Source organism: Ambystoma mexicanum, chromosome 10 (assembly GCF_040938575.1).
Source record: "Ambystoma mexicanum isolate Mex_15411 chromosome 10, UKY_AmexF1_1, whole genome shotgun sequence".
NCBI lineage: Eukaryota > Metazoa > Chordata > Amphibia > Caudata > Ambystomatidae > Ambystoma > Ambystoma mexicanum.
Window position 1 is genome coordinate 1,190,244,117 of NC_090932.1, and position 13,618 is coordinate 1,190,257,734.

The following is a 13,618-nucleotide window of genomic DNA, read 5'->3' on the forward strand; positions in this document are numbered from 1 at the left end:
ATTGTTTCAGTTTATAGGTGCTGCTAAAGCAGCAACTAATAGGCAAAACTAAAAATAGTTTACAATCAAATAAATACATTTTTAATGGATTTGTATTACAGTTAGTTGAAACACTCCAGTAGGTCTAAATTGATTGGAAAATGGATATGTTGTTAAAGTCTGTGTTTGGAAAATGTTTGTTAATCTTGGCAAAGATTGTTTAGCCTAATGATTATTTTATTTCCATTTCAATGATCTGTGCAGGAATCAATTCTCAATTTCTATACAGGCAAATTAATGAAACCCCTGTTTCATTTGGGATCTGATGTTCATCTGTTTGTAAACATTTCTGATCTAACCACTAACGATTTTGTGAATTTAGCACCTTCTACAAATGTATAGTGACACCAGATTGCCTCTGAATTTCTCCTGAAGTAAGATATTTATCTAATTGTTTTCGTTCTCAGTCATAGAGTGGATTTTGTCTTTACATTGTACTGTAAGCAAACCGTTTTTTTCTGTCGTATGAGCCACGTTTTAGGTCCTTGTTCACCACATTTAGAACTTTGGTTAACTTTCCTTTGTTGAAGGGGACTAATAAGCTTGTAGTTGTCAGTTGAATAATATTCTTCATAGTACATTACCGTGAAAAGGCTCCAACATCCAGACTAAATCAGGATTAGTGTTGCTTCTCATTCGTATCTATGTTGTAGAAGTCTGTGAAGCTGCCATCTGGACTTCTTACAATACTTTGAGCAGGCACTATTGGTAAATGAAAGTTCCCACGCTGTTAGTCAGCCTTTATTGTTTGTAGTGCTCAAATTACATGTGTGAAGTTTGTTTTCTTTATTTATTTGTGTTGTTCCTGGATTTAAGCGGATATCTGCTTTGTTATTTGTCGCAAGCAAAGTTGGGAAGTTAATACCACACACCTATATTAACCAGAGAATCTGCTTATTTCAAGTCAAAAGTAAAGTGTATTGGCCTCATTATGAGTTTGGTGGTAATTTGGTGGTATAACTGTGAAATTACTGCCAAACTTGTTTACCGTTACCGCCATTCGGTCCCATGGAGTTACCATGAAAGTGATGGCAAGGCATTGTAAATACCCATTTTTGGAGCCCATAGAACTCAATAGGCATTTTGGCGGAATTACGTTATGCAGTAGTTCCACAGTGGTAAATCTGTCGATGTGTGTAGGTAAAGTGTATCAAATCCATTCTGCATTTTGCTGGATTTTAATCCTCCACTTTACCTCCAAATTTGGAATTTGGCTGTGCGGTAAAAGTGACAAAAAGTACCCATAAATGTAGTGGTTACAAAATTGACGCCATTGTTTAACCACACCGCCAAACTTGTAATGAGGCCCCATTCTGTTTTATCACTGATAATACATATGTAAGGCATATGGTGATGGATAAAGTATTTTAAGCAACAAAACAAACCATCTCTGCACTGATGAAAATGACCCCCAAATAAAAATAGAGAGATGTCACCGTTTAATTATTGCTTTGTCAATGTTTCCATATGAATAATTACACCAGGAAATGATGAACTCACAACTTGACCTAAAACCGAAATGGACAGCAGGTTTGCATGATCACGGTTGGCCATTCTTATTCTCACCCCCGCCAGTAGAAGTGGAGGCAGGGCAGACTCAATAGTGAAACACCTGGGAATCAGTACATTTACTGCCAATCTTTGCAAATCCTCAGCTCTTCCACTTGCAAACCCTGCAAGTTCAACCACACTTCCGTGGACTGGGTAGGTGGCATCCATCTGCCACTATTGGTATCTGTGAGGTTGCATGATCTCGCCCTTTTAGAGTGTGGCACACTCAGAGGGTTGGTGCTGCATGGCATAAGTCTATGCCACCAGTTCAACCCTGTGTGAAAACAATGTCCCTGTGATCTATTTGAACACACAAAGAAATACACATCTGTCAAAGTATCGACCAGACGGAAGGATCTGGTCTACTTTGCCAAGGAACCATATTCCTCTTCACACTTCACACAGGAACCTCCATCACCCTCTTCCCATTCACACAGAAATATAGATCCAGTCAAAGATAAACACTCTGCCATGAATCTGTTAAGCACATGCTTGCTTTGACGGCATCTATTGTACCTCCACCCATGCTCTCACTGTAGTTGCGGGCACCTACCTACACAAGTCACACAGGGAGGTTACTATTATCAGAACTGAAAGGGGGAGCTATGCTGGCACATTGGCAAGGGATGCCGGGGAGTGCATGTGTGTAGACACAATTCTGCCTGCTGTGACTTTATAGGATGATGATTCAGGATTCTAGGGCTTGCGATGGTGGCAAAGCAATCAAACTATGATGGCAATAGGTAGGAGTTGTCAAGGTTGTTTAACACATGGGCAAAGTAGCTCATCTATGGCCGCGCTATGCCAGCAGGACTTGGTCCTGCAGGGGTCTCCAACCTTTGGCTTGCAAGACGTTTTGGACTAGAACTCCCATGACCTCTAGCCAGGACGGATAATGGTGAGGTATCATGGGAGTTGTAGTCCACAATAACTGAAGAGCCACAGGTAGCAGAACCATGTGGTGTGGCTAATCTGCCCTTCACTGCCATATTGCAAATTTGTTTTGTGACATGCCTGAAAATACAAACTAAGCAATCATACAGTACTTACTATGTCCTTAATAGGGTTGGAGTTGCAGGTGCCGGGTGCTTGCGTAGGCAAGCAGACTGGCTGGTCTTGGACCATGCCACACTGCTCTTCGGCGACCTTTGAGGTGTGGTGGGGGCGTCGATGCTTCGATTTGTGGCTTTCCTTCCGAGACTTTGCACCATGCCTTGGGAAGAAAAACATGCCAACATTTAACTTCCGGGAATTATTTGGGAAAGTATGCTGCATATCTAAATACTTTTCACTGACACAACTGGGGTTAAATCATTTTTACAATATATTAAATTGCAACTCTGTAAAATCTGATGAATGTAAAAAGATGTCACAATCCAAGGCATTAAATTCCCGGGGACTTTTTGCACAAAACACACTTTAAACAAAAAACAGACATGCAAGAAAAGACTGTTACCATCATTGTGTGTGAGTCAGAGTGGTCTTTGTGTATTGCACAATCTCATCTTTGAATGGCCCAAAGCTGATCACTTTATCCTGGGCTAGCAAACCTCTGTAGATCTGAATCAATTATTTCATAGTGAATGTTGAAAAGCAGTGTCTCCAATACTGCACATGTTCTAATGCTGTTTACGAAACATCTCTACAAGCAGCTCTACACCTTATTGGAAGGATTCCATCATAAATGAGTTTAAGGGGGAATGCTCTGGACCAATAAATAAATACATAAATAAATAAACGGTACAGATAAAAAAGGAGTTGGGTGGCTTCCTTTTCAGGAATATTTTCCCAAAAGACTTATGTTTTCTTTCCCCTATGGTGTCTTTCCATGCCCACGTTCTTAGTGTTTTATTATTTTCTTCTCTTTTAACAGACGTTCGTATGGATTTAAACAATTAATTTAAACAATTAATTTCTGATAGGGTCTGGACAGTGCCTGTGGGCCAAAACTCAGGTCTATGAACCTTTTCACCATCCAAAGTGAGTGGCAGACTACCGTTGGACTAAGGCCAGTGGATGACCCTGACACAGGCTGGATAGAACAAAAGACTGGTCATAGACTCCGGATTTCATCTTGGGTGTGAAAGCCCTATGACCCTCGCGTGAGTGGGCGAAACCAGCACTGTGTCGAAACAGCTGCACGTGTACTGGAAGTGCTAGGGTCAAACTTCACTTTTGGAAATTGATTGTGAGGATAGACTTGCGTTCATATGAATACATCTTTTGCTTAAGGTCGAAGACAGAAATAGGGTGCCAGAGCGAGTTGGGCAGTATCCCGGGTGGGATACCGCCCAACTTTATTTGAGTTAGTGCCCACCCGTCCGGTGGTATTTCTGCCAGATCACGGTTTGGGCGTTGTTACTCCCCATGCCCCAGAATTTTTGGCGCAATTATCATGCAGTAATACCACCGGCAGCAATTGAGGCAAAAAATGTGCATCTTTCCGACGTGTTTACAAACACGCCAGATTCGAAATTGGGTGGACCTTTAACCGTAGCAGTAACACTGTTACCACCACATTTAAGGGCTATTGCCCAAATCACGATGAGGCCCCTAGTCTAAACCTCAATAGTTCTATGGTCATGTGGTGGGTGCTCCATAGAAGCATTGGATTTGCAGGGAGTCTTGACAGCAAATTAATAAATCACCCTTTGTTTTTACCATTACCAAGACTTCAAATCTGAGCCTGATTACTCTGAATTAAGAAATAGGTCTCTTCCACTTTAGCTCCCCTCCAGCATCCATTGTGGTGCTCCTTAGAGACTTCGGGCCTCATTATGAGTTTGTAGGCAGCCATGGTGCTGTTGGCACCATGGCTGCCTCCAAACCCGTGTCCGGGTCCGGGTAGTTGGAATGGGGACTTACCAGGTCATTCCAACCTTGGAGGACCTGGTAAATCCCCATTCTTAAAACCATTCCCCATTCCCATTCGAGCCCCCATAGGACTCAATGGGAATGGGGAACGAGCTAATAACAGGCCCGCAAATAGCGGATCCGTTATTAGCTCTCTGGTCTCTTAGCGGGTCTCTCTAAGGGCGGCTGGTAAAAAAAAACAGCGGGCCCTAATGGGACCCGCTAAGGGACCTCGGAATGCGGTGGAAGGGGGTTAACGGCACCAGCATCCTTACCGGTACCGTTGACCCCCTACCGACATACTCGTAATGAGGCCCTTCCTGTCTTACCTCATTAATGTCCTCTGCGATTGCTTTAAGTCATACCTAATTGCGCAACAGCGCAAATGTAGTTAACATTCAGATGGGTTCTAAGTGGCTACATTTGAATTAAGGGAAGATTACGATCATATTGCTTGAGTCTTAAAGTGCCTTGTATAAACTCACATTAACACCTGGGGCGGTGGGGAGCAACCAATTTATTTGCTTGGATCGGGGGCTGAAACCCACCGTCCAAGCCTTTATTCCAAGCAACCTCCTGGCTGCTTACCTTGCCCCCCCATCTTCCCCCACCAACCCGTCATGTTAAATTTGCTGTCCCTCCCACTCAGCTTTTTCCTTCAGCGGCATGGCGGCAGCCGACGCCGCTGTTGCTGTGGCCACTTCATCTCCCCCTTTTCCCATTGAAATGGAAGAGGGGCTCCGTATGGAGCTCTGCCTTTCTGATTCATGGTGGCAATCTTAAGAAAGTATTTTCTTTTAATGAACGGGACACAGCAAGGTGAAAATACATTGGTCTTAGCACTTGGGTTAACGCACTGGCAACCCGGGGTGCTAATAGCAATAACCATTAGTTCGGGCTACACTCAGGCCTTTAACTCGGGACCCGGGCTGTTACCACCCATTCCAGCCCGTGTAACGGGTGAATATTGCTTAAGTATACCAACCGCATCCTGATTTCATTGAAGTCAAACACCCTGGCCAAAATCATGTCTCAGAGCTTAGACATTTGCATGTGTCTTACCTCTCCTAACTTTGTGTGCTTTGTCATATCCTTTCTTTAGTTCCCAAAAATGAAATGATTACATTTTGCCATGGTCAACTCTGTGGGTCTCACTATAATTCTGGCAGTAATGATAAAAATAAAAGGCAGCCTGATACAGACTGTGACAATCGGAAGCAACAATGAATCATGGATTTGCAATCTGAAGAGGAAGGCTTCAGAAATAGAAATAAAAACATACCTTTATTGAATTTGTTACCCTCTGATCAAAGTCTATCATGCTCATTTTCTAAGTTGGACCACAGTTTGTGCTTTCCTTATTCTGTGGTCACCCCTCTCATTCCTCCATCCCACATTCCCCACCCTCTATTGTGCTATGATGAATGATATTTCAACATTTATGTCCCGCCCGCCATCTCCTCCTCTTCCATCTCGCTTGCCACTTCAGTTTTCCACATGAGGTGGTTATTTTTTTGCATTCCACACTGGGTAGTTTTACTTTCCCTATTATCTACCTTTTAATACCCCTATCACAGTAGCGTTACACTGATATTGCTTGATTAATAAAATATTATTTTATTTTTATTTTCTGGGCTCGCAGAGGTACTCCATTTCTTTTTTAGCCCTTAGTGTTTCTTTCATTTTTTCCTTGTTTACTTGGACACAGATTTTTGGGTCTTCTATTTCGTTCACCCTCCAGGCATTGCATCGTAGGGAGGAATTGACCATATATAACCCGTTTTACACGCAGATAGACAGATAGATTGCTACCTTGAGAAATCGCTATTGTGTGAAATGCATTAATTTCAATAAATCAATCACTGTCCTGATAAGGTGGAATACAGCTCCTTCCTTTCTTCTTCAGTGTTTCAAATGACACCTGTTTTTTACTGCGTACAAGTTTATAAGACATGAGGTAATTAACTCATAGTTATTCCGGTGAAAACTGCATGTGGGAAACACCATTTAATGTGAAGGGCTGCTCTAGGGCATCCCTTTATTTAAGGGGCAAAAGTATGCGGGGGTCAAGGAAACCCTCTTAAGTCTCAGATGCCCACATATTCACCCCGTCACACAACATTTATAGAAGTCTCATTACAAAACCTTCAGTGCATTATTGTACATGGTACAGTAGCGGTGTGATCCACTACTGTACCATACTCATTTACAGCTCTGAAACATGGATACAAATAGTTTATAGTGGTGCGGACTAAGATAAAGATACTGACACCTCCCGGCTAACGGGTCCGCAGGATTGCCCGTGCTCACCATGACAGCGAATTCTGTCTTCCTTCCTGACTTCATAGCACCCTGGATGAAGCAAACTTCATTTTGCTGAGGCTCTCCTCAGCATATGATGCATTGGTCCAAGGCACTTGAACAGATTCAAAGGGATTTTGGCAACAGCCCCAGTGTCGTTTCTACAGAGCCTCAACCAGAAATATGAACATTTGGTCATTCAAATAAAAACCCCAAGAAATAACCTGCAGTGTTCCTCAAGGTTCTTCTCTCTCTCTCTGTTACTTTTCAGCGTTCACATACTCCCACAGATGGTTAACATTGGAACTCTATAACATGCCCTTCTTGATGTCTGCCTCATGTGACACATGTGGAAGATGGTGTAGCACCCTGCTTCATCACCTTTATTAACGGATGCGAGAGAGAAGTCTGTGTCTAAGTACGGTTGAAACAGAGGTGCTGATACTTGTCACAGTGAATATTAACCAGTTTTCATGGCAATGTCCCTCGTCAATGGAAGATCCACCAAAACTAACATGCACAGCCAGCAACCTCTGGATCTCGTTTAATCCGGAACTACTTTCCATCTCAAAGCGGTGGCAAGGAACATAGATCTCAAAATCTGCACGTCTAGGGTAATGATCGACATGCTCAGTTTCTAGAGTAAGGTAGACCCTGTCCATTTACTGGTGGTATCTTTCATGGCGTATTGCAATGTCGTCTACATAGGCCTTCCCAGGAAGACCCTCACACAGGTCCAACTGTAGAAAAACCTTGCATCCAGATGAGCTCTGGGTCTTAAACAGGTGGACCACATCACATTGGACTCCAGCACTTTGAATGGGATCCCATGGAGTGTAGGGTGATCCTCTAGATGTTTTGACCTCCCGCGAGTTGTACTCGTCCCACAAATCAAGCTACACAAACTACCACAAGAAACCAACCCGTATCATGGGATCAGCTTTTGAAAGCTGCCTGCAGCCTGAAAAGCTATGGAGAAAGGACAGTGTTTTCTAACAGGATCTCTAACACTGTATGACAGGAGCTACAATCAATCCTTTTCTGCAAAACCGTTTCAGCCTGAGAGATACTATCCCTTGAAAGTGGTCAGCTTTCTGTCACCTAAGTAGAACAATGCAATGTACTGTAAATACCTTTGACTAACTAAACAGCCTCAAAAAACGAAATTGTCTCTGGGTGCTGCTCTTTAGTGTTAGTGAAGCTTTGATGTCTGTGCAACAGAATTAACTGTTTAATGGGCTGTTACACACTGACAGACTAACCTGATTACAAGCTCCCATTCCCACATAATGAGAATCCTACCTCCTGTTTTAACAGGTTTAATTTTCAGAATATTTAGAGAAATTCGTGTTTTCGAATGGAGCATCCTAGCGGTGATATGGTACTCTAAAAGCGCTGTCAGGTACCCAGGCATCTGACCAGACAGGCACTTGCAAACCAAATGAAGGCCTTTTTGTGATAGTCTTCCCTGGGTAGGGAGTTAAGGGAGTTTCCTCCTAGCCTCTGAAACAGACTCACACCAATTTGGCCTAGTAACGAGATGAATGGCAGCATTCTGAACTAAGTGTCATTGTTTAGAACAGTGGTCCACCTTTTATGCCTGTTTTCCTCTTGGCGCTCCGAACCAGAATGCACGTGACAGCTGACGAACATTCAAACCTATAACTAGGTAAACCTTTATGGGAACTAGTGTTGTGGCCTGGTCAATTATCACACGCAGGAGTGATGATGTAGTCACTATTATTTATTCTTCTCACACACATCTTACTTGTTTCTGGCTTCATGAATGCTTTCTCAACATCCTAAGCATACGTAAATGTGTGGAACAACTGAATTCACCAGTATGCGGAGTAGATTTTCAAGTCTATTTACTTCTATTCTGTAAGGAGAATGGAGTGCTGCCTCCTTCCTTCTGGCTCACAGCACTCGTAATGCCTTGAACGGGAAGCCCGCGCTCCAGTTCTCATGTCGGGATCTTGCGAGACTTCCCATGGGACTTCCTTGAGGTCCTTTACTATACACACCTCCTTTTGTTGCAAGACTTGAGTTACTCCATTACATAGTTGGTGTATCTCCCTGGTCTTCTTATTTCTCTCTGTGGTCGACTGCTCTCTGCCTTCTCTTCTTGCAGTGTCGCACTCTTTTCATTGGATCCCTCTTGTCTAACCTCACTTCTCTTGGGACTGACTTCCACTTGTGATGGTGTCCCTTCCTCCTGCTCCGCTTCCAGTTCTGTGTGTTCTCTGACTGCCGACCTCCCCTTGACTGAGCTCTCCTCTTTGTTTCTCTGCTCTTGTGTTGCAGGGCTGGTTGCCTCTCCTGTCTCTTTTTCATATAGTGTCACCCTCTCCAGGTTCCATTGCTTACCATCTTGTGTGCGTACGCGATTTATTTGTCCTTTGCTGCACCACTTTCACTGGTCTGCTGAACTTGGACCCAGTCCCTGGGTCTCTATGTAGCATTTATCAAATCCCCTCTTGAACTGCCCTTTGTTGGGGCTGTCTTCTATCATCATTACATCGTTTCATGTTCTCTTTGCTCTTCTTTACTCGCTGCACCACTTCTTCCATGTCTACTGTTTCGTCCTCTCTTATATTTGCTTACCATGGCGGAACTAGCATAGACCCTGCCCTGCGTCCTGTGAGGAGATGGAACAGTGATATATTAGTGACCCTATTGGGGGTAAGGTGATGGGCAGCCACTTCTAGCTTGACAGTGCTGAGTGGATCAAGACCCGCTGCTGTGACTAACTGCAGGGCCCCCTTGATGAACCTGTTGGTGTGTTCAACCAATCCATTTGCTTGTGGGTGATATACAGCTGCTTCAATCTGTTGTATATTGCTCTTCTTCATGAATCTTTCCATTTCTCTGGATACAAGTTGAACTCCATTGTCAGTGACCAGCTCTCTCAGCAACCCTTCTCTTTGAAAAATGTTCTTGAGAAACTGAATCACAATGGCCATGGTTATGTTGGATACAGACTCAACTTCTACCCATATGGATAAATAATCCACTAACACTATGCTATACATGCATTCATGTACCATTAATTCAAGCAGGCCTATGAAGTCCAACCCAGTATTTGACATACTCCTTCTGGCACTTCTGTTGGGTGTAGTGGCACTTGTCTTATTTTGAGAAGCTTGTTGCTATTTATACATTCATGACATCTCTCTGTCATTTTTCATATTTCAACATCCATTCCTGGCCACCAATATGATTCCCTCACTCTCCTTCTCGTCGTGTTGTTTCCTAGATGACCAGCGTGAACCCTGCATAGGATGGTCCTTCTCATTGTTACAGGTGCAATGACTTGGTCACCTCTCATGAGCATCCCTTCACATTTGAAGATTTCATCTGCTACTTTCCAATATGGGTGCAACCCTTCTGCAGTGGTCTTCTCATCGGGCCACCCTTTTCTAACCCATTCTGTGATTTTTGTTGTAGTGGCATCCTTGTCTGCTTCTTCTTTCCAGTGTCCTTCACTAATTATGTTGTGGCGCGGTTTATAATTACACGCAGGCATGAAGATGTAGTTACTATTATACTATTACTATTTATTCTTCTCACATAAACCTTACTTGCTACTGGCTTCATAAATGCTTTCTTAACATCATAAGCTTAAGTACATGTGTGGACCAACTGGTTTCACCTGTATGCTGAGTATATTGTCAAGTCTATTTACTTTTATTCTGTAAGGAGAGCGTAGTGCAGCCTCCTTCCTTCTGGCTCACTCTGCTCGTAATGCCTTGATTGGAAAGCCCGCACTCCAGGTCTCGCAAGACTTAAAACGGGACTTCCGTGAGGTCCTTTACTCTACAACTGGACTAATGCATCCTCCTCGTTGATCCTCAAGTTCGGTAACGATGTGCATTTGTTCCACGTCTTTGATGCCCATAAATAAACCCAAGGTTGAACGTGCAGTCTACAAATACAACAGATATGCTATGTGTTATGTGTTATGGTATAATGGGCCTAAGACAAATAAAAGCGTAATCACTAAATTGAAATTGTTTTCTTTGGAAAGCAGCTCAGTGATTCTCTGCCATCCACGACCAGTGTCAAGTTCACAGTATCTCTCAACCAGTTGCTCATGCACTCACGCTGTCACCTAAACAAGAATGTACTCACTAGTGTCCTCCTTTTTTTTTTATTTGATTGTTCGGGCCTTCATGCTTTCACTTACACATGCGCACATTCGCCTCTGCGCTGACTCAAACAAACCTGATCTTGTACGCTCATTTCCTCAATTATTCACTACCTCCATCTTGCACTCGCACGTGCACGAATTGAGACGGATTTACACAAAGAATATCAAACAATGGGACTTTCCCATGTTCAACATTTCTATAAATCGGGCCCATTGACTCGCTTCCTCTCTTTTCGAGCACACGCCACGTGGCGGCTGCCCCCGCTAAGCCCCCCCCCCCACCACCCCCGGCTCCGACACTGGTGTTTTGGTTGAATGAACATAGGTTTAAAGTGTCAACTGGTGATGCATGTATTTTGATGATGATAGTTATGTAAAAAGCAGAAAAGTGTTCATAAACTATTCACTGGGTTGAAGGGAGTTGTTTGACTCCTCCACTCGTCCGCAACTCCTGAGCAGAGGAAATGGGATGGGGACTAGCCCACTTGTACAGCACAATAGACAGGGGAGTAGCTGGGTTGTAGATGGGCAAAGTACCCCAATGTTCTAAGTGTATTGCAAGCCAATCAGAGGCTCTGTGACCCTACAGAGCCACGAGTCCTCATGCTGAGTAGTGTCTTTATCAGGTCCCGTAACTGTGACGTCACTCACACTACATTTATGACATACATTTGGCGGAATTCTGCACCTTTTATGCATGAGCGTCAGGTCCACAGCTCCAAATCCATTGTCATTTTTTGGCCATCTTCCTTCTTTTTCTGCAGTTGTTTCCTTGTATTCTATTTTATCCACTGTTCTGCCTTTCTCGCACTGTGCCCACTTTCCCAGTACTGTTTTCCTTACCTTCCTGGTTTTCTATCTCTTCACTCTCCTTTCTCACTTACATCTTCCGCACCCAGCGGTTGTCTTCTCAATGTGCCCTAGTTAAGTCTGTCTTTTGCTGCATTGTGTCTCTGTTCATCATCTTTCTCGACCTTCTGTATGTTTTGTTTTTTTATTACTTTTTGAAAACCTTTTTCATTTGCCCAGGCAGAGATTACTATGCAAACAACAGGCAGTATCTTTTTCTATCACTCATTGACTGACAGCAGATGCCAGATGCTCGAGGTGTGTAGAAGGTAAAACCACCTGTAACCATCTATTACTGCTGGCAGGTTATCGATGTGTTATTATAGCTGAGATGTGATGTCACAACTCGCTTCCAATACATGCAGTGCGATACCTCAGTGAGTTAATTGCTTGTGTTCAGCCTACAGCGCACAGGTTGGTATCGCGACAGGTCTGACATCCCTTTCCAGGTCGATAAATTGAGTACTTTGAAACATTGTGTAATAAGTGTTTTTTTATATCGTTATTTTTTTTTTTAATGTCACCTACTACTAGATCATTCAGTAGCAGGGGAATCTAGATTGAAGCACTGTGTGAAAGCCAGATGTTGTTATCATTGTAATGAAGTTTATCATGCCCCCATTTGTCCATATGCACATAGCACACAAGGCTGGGTACAGTGCAGAATAGTTAGTTACCTGCTGCCACAGCTAGAGGACCGGGAGACCGAGTGATCAGAGCGGGCGTGTCGGCGCCGGTGGCGATGCGACTTCCGGGCCCGGCCACGAGAGCTTAAAGAAAAGAAAGGAAGAACACACAGGATCAGTCCAGAAGGAAGCCACGCGTAAATGCATGGAAGAGTAGCAGGGCTAGAGTGAAATGTTGCCGCCTCCCCCCAACTGGAGGAAAAGCAGGCATGGGAAAACACTTCCATGAGTGTACGTGGCCCATTCAGAGAAAATACTTCCGCACACACAGCTCCAAGAGGCTGCCAAAATGGCAGATTTGGCAATACACGAGATCACTTTACATAACATTAAATGACATTACATTAAGTTACTTCAAGTTAAATAAAAGCTATTTGGAATTCCCGTACCACAAGCATTCAAATGGTAACATCCCACGGGCCGTATCCATCTCTTGCAATAAGAGCTCATTGCTCCACTAAATACTGACTTGTGGACCACTATATGAAGGCATTGTATCATGAAGTGTCAATTTTTTCATTATTTTGGGACAACTGAACTAGAATGTAACAATTAGTTTAGGACACTTTCAAGCGATTGTCTTTGAAGTGCAATGTACGTCTTATCAGAGGCGTAGCCAGGATTTTCTAACAAATGGGCCTTGAAGCTGAACCTTGTGATTTTTGTCAATAAAGTGCTTTACCATATGTGTTGATGTGTGTTATTGCATATGCTAGGAGACCTGTGCCATTGGCAGATATGGCCTGGCTGCCGGGGCTGGCCGCTGTTAGGTTTTTATCGGCCTCATTACGAGTTTGCCGGTCCAGTAGTAACGGCACCGGTAAGCTATCGGCACCGTTACTACCGGACCGGCAAACTACGAGTTCTGCTTGTGGATGCCTTTCCGCCAGCCAGGTCTGACCTGGCGGGCATACCGGCACCCGCGAGCAGAGCATGTCAGATGCACCGGGACCATTCATGAATGGTGCCGGTGCATCCAACATTTCCATCGGCTCAATGGGAATTGGGAGTAATTATTACCAGCACTCGGCAATGGGGATGTACCGGGTCCACCGGGGCTGGAATGCCCAAGTACATCCTCATTGCCGGGTGCCAGTAAAAAAATGACCCCAGCGGCAGCTGTGTTACCGCCAACGTCGTAATGAGGCCCTATGTCTGTCTTCCAATTAGGTTCCTTGTCACAACATTG

General features: G+C 43.8%; 1 protein-coding gene across 1 annotated transcript in view; it reads right to left on the reverse strand.

Moving 5' to 3' along the window:
* The window catches only part of SRRM4 (serine/arginine repetitive matrix 4), a 290,445-nt gene that overhangs the window by 68,285 nt on the left and 208,542 nt on the right, over positions 1–13,618 (reverse strand). The window contains exons 7-8 of the mRNA XM_069619178.1: positions 12,421–12,513; positions 2,641–2,803 (exon numbers count right to left, since the gene is read on the reverse strand). Coding sequence (XP_069475279.1) covers positions 2,641–2,803; positions 12,421–12,513 — 256 coding nt within the window. The remainder of the gene's footprint in view (positions 1–2,640; positions 2,804–12,420; positions 12,514–13,618) is intronic.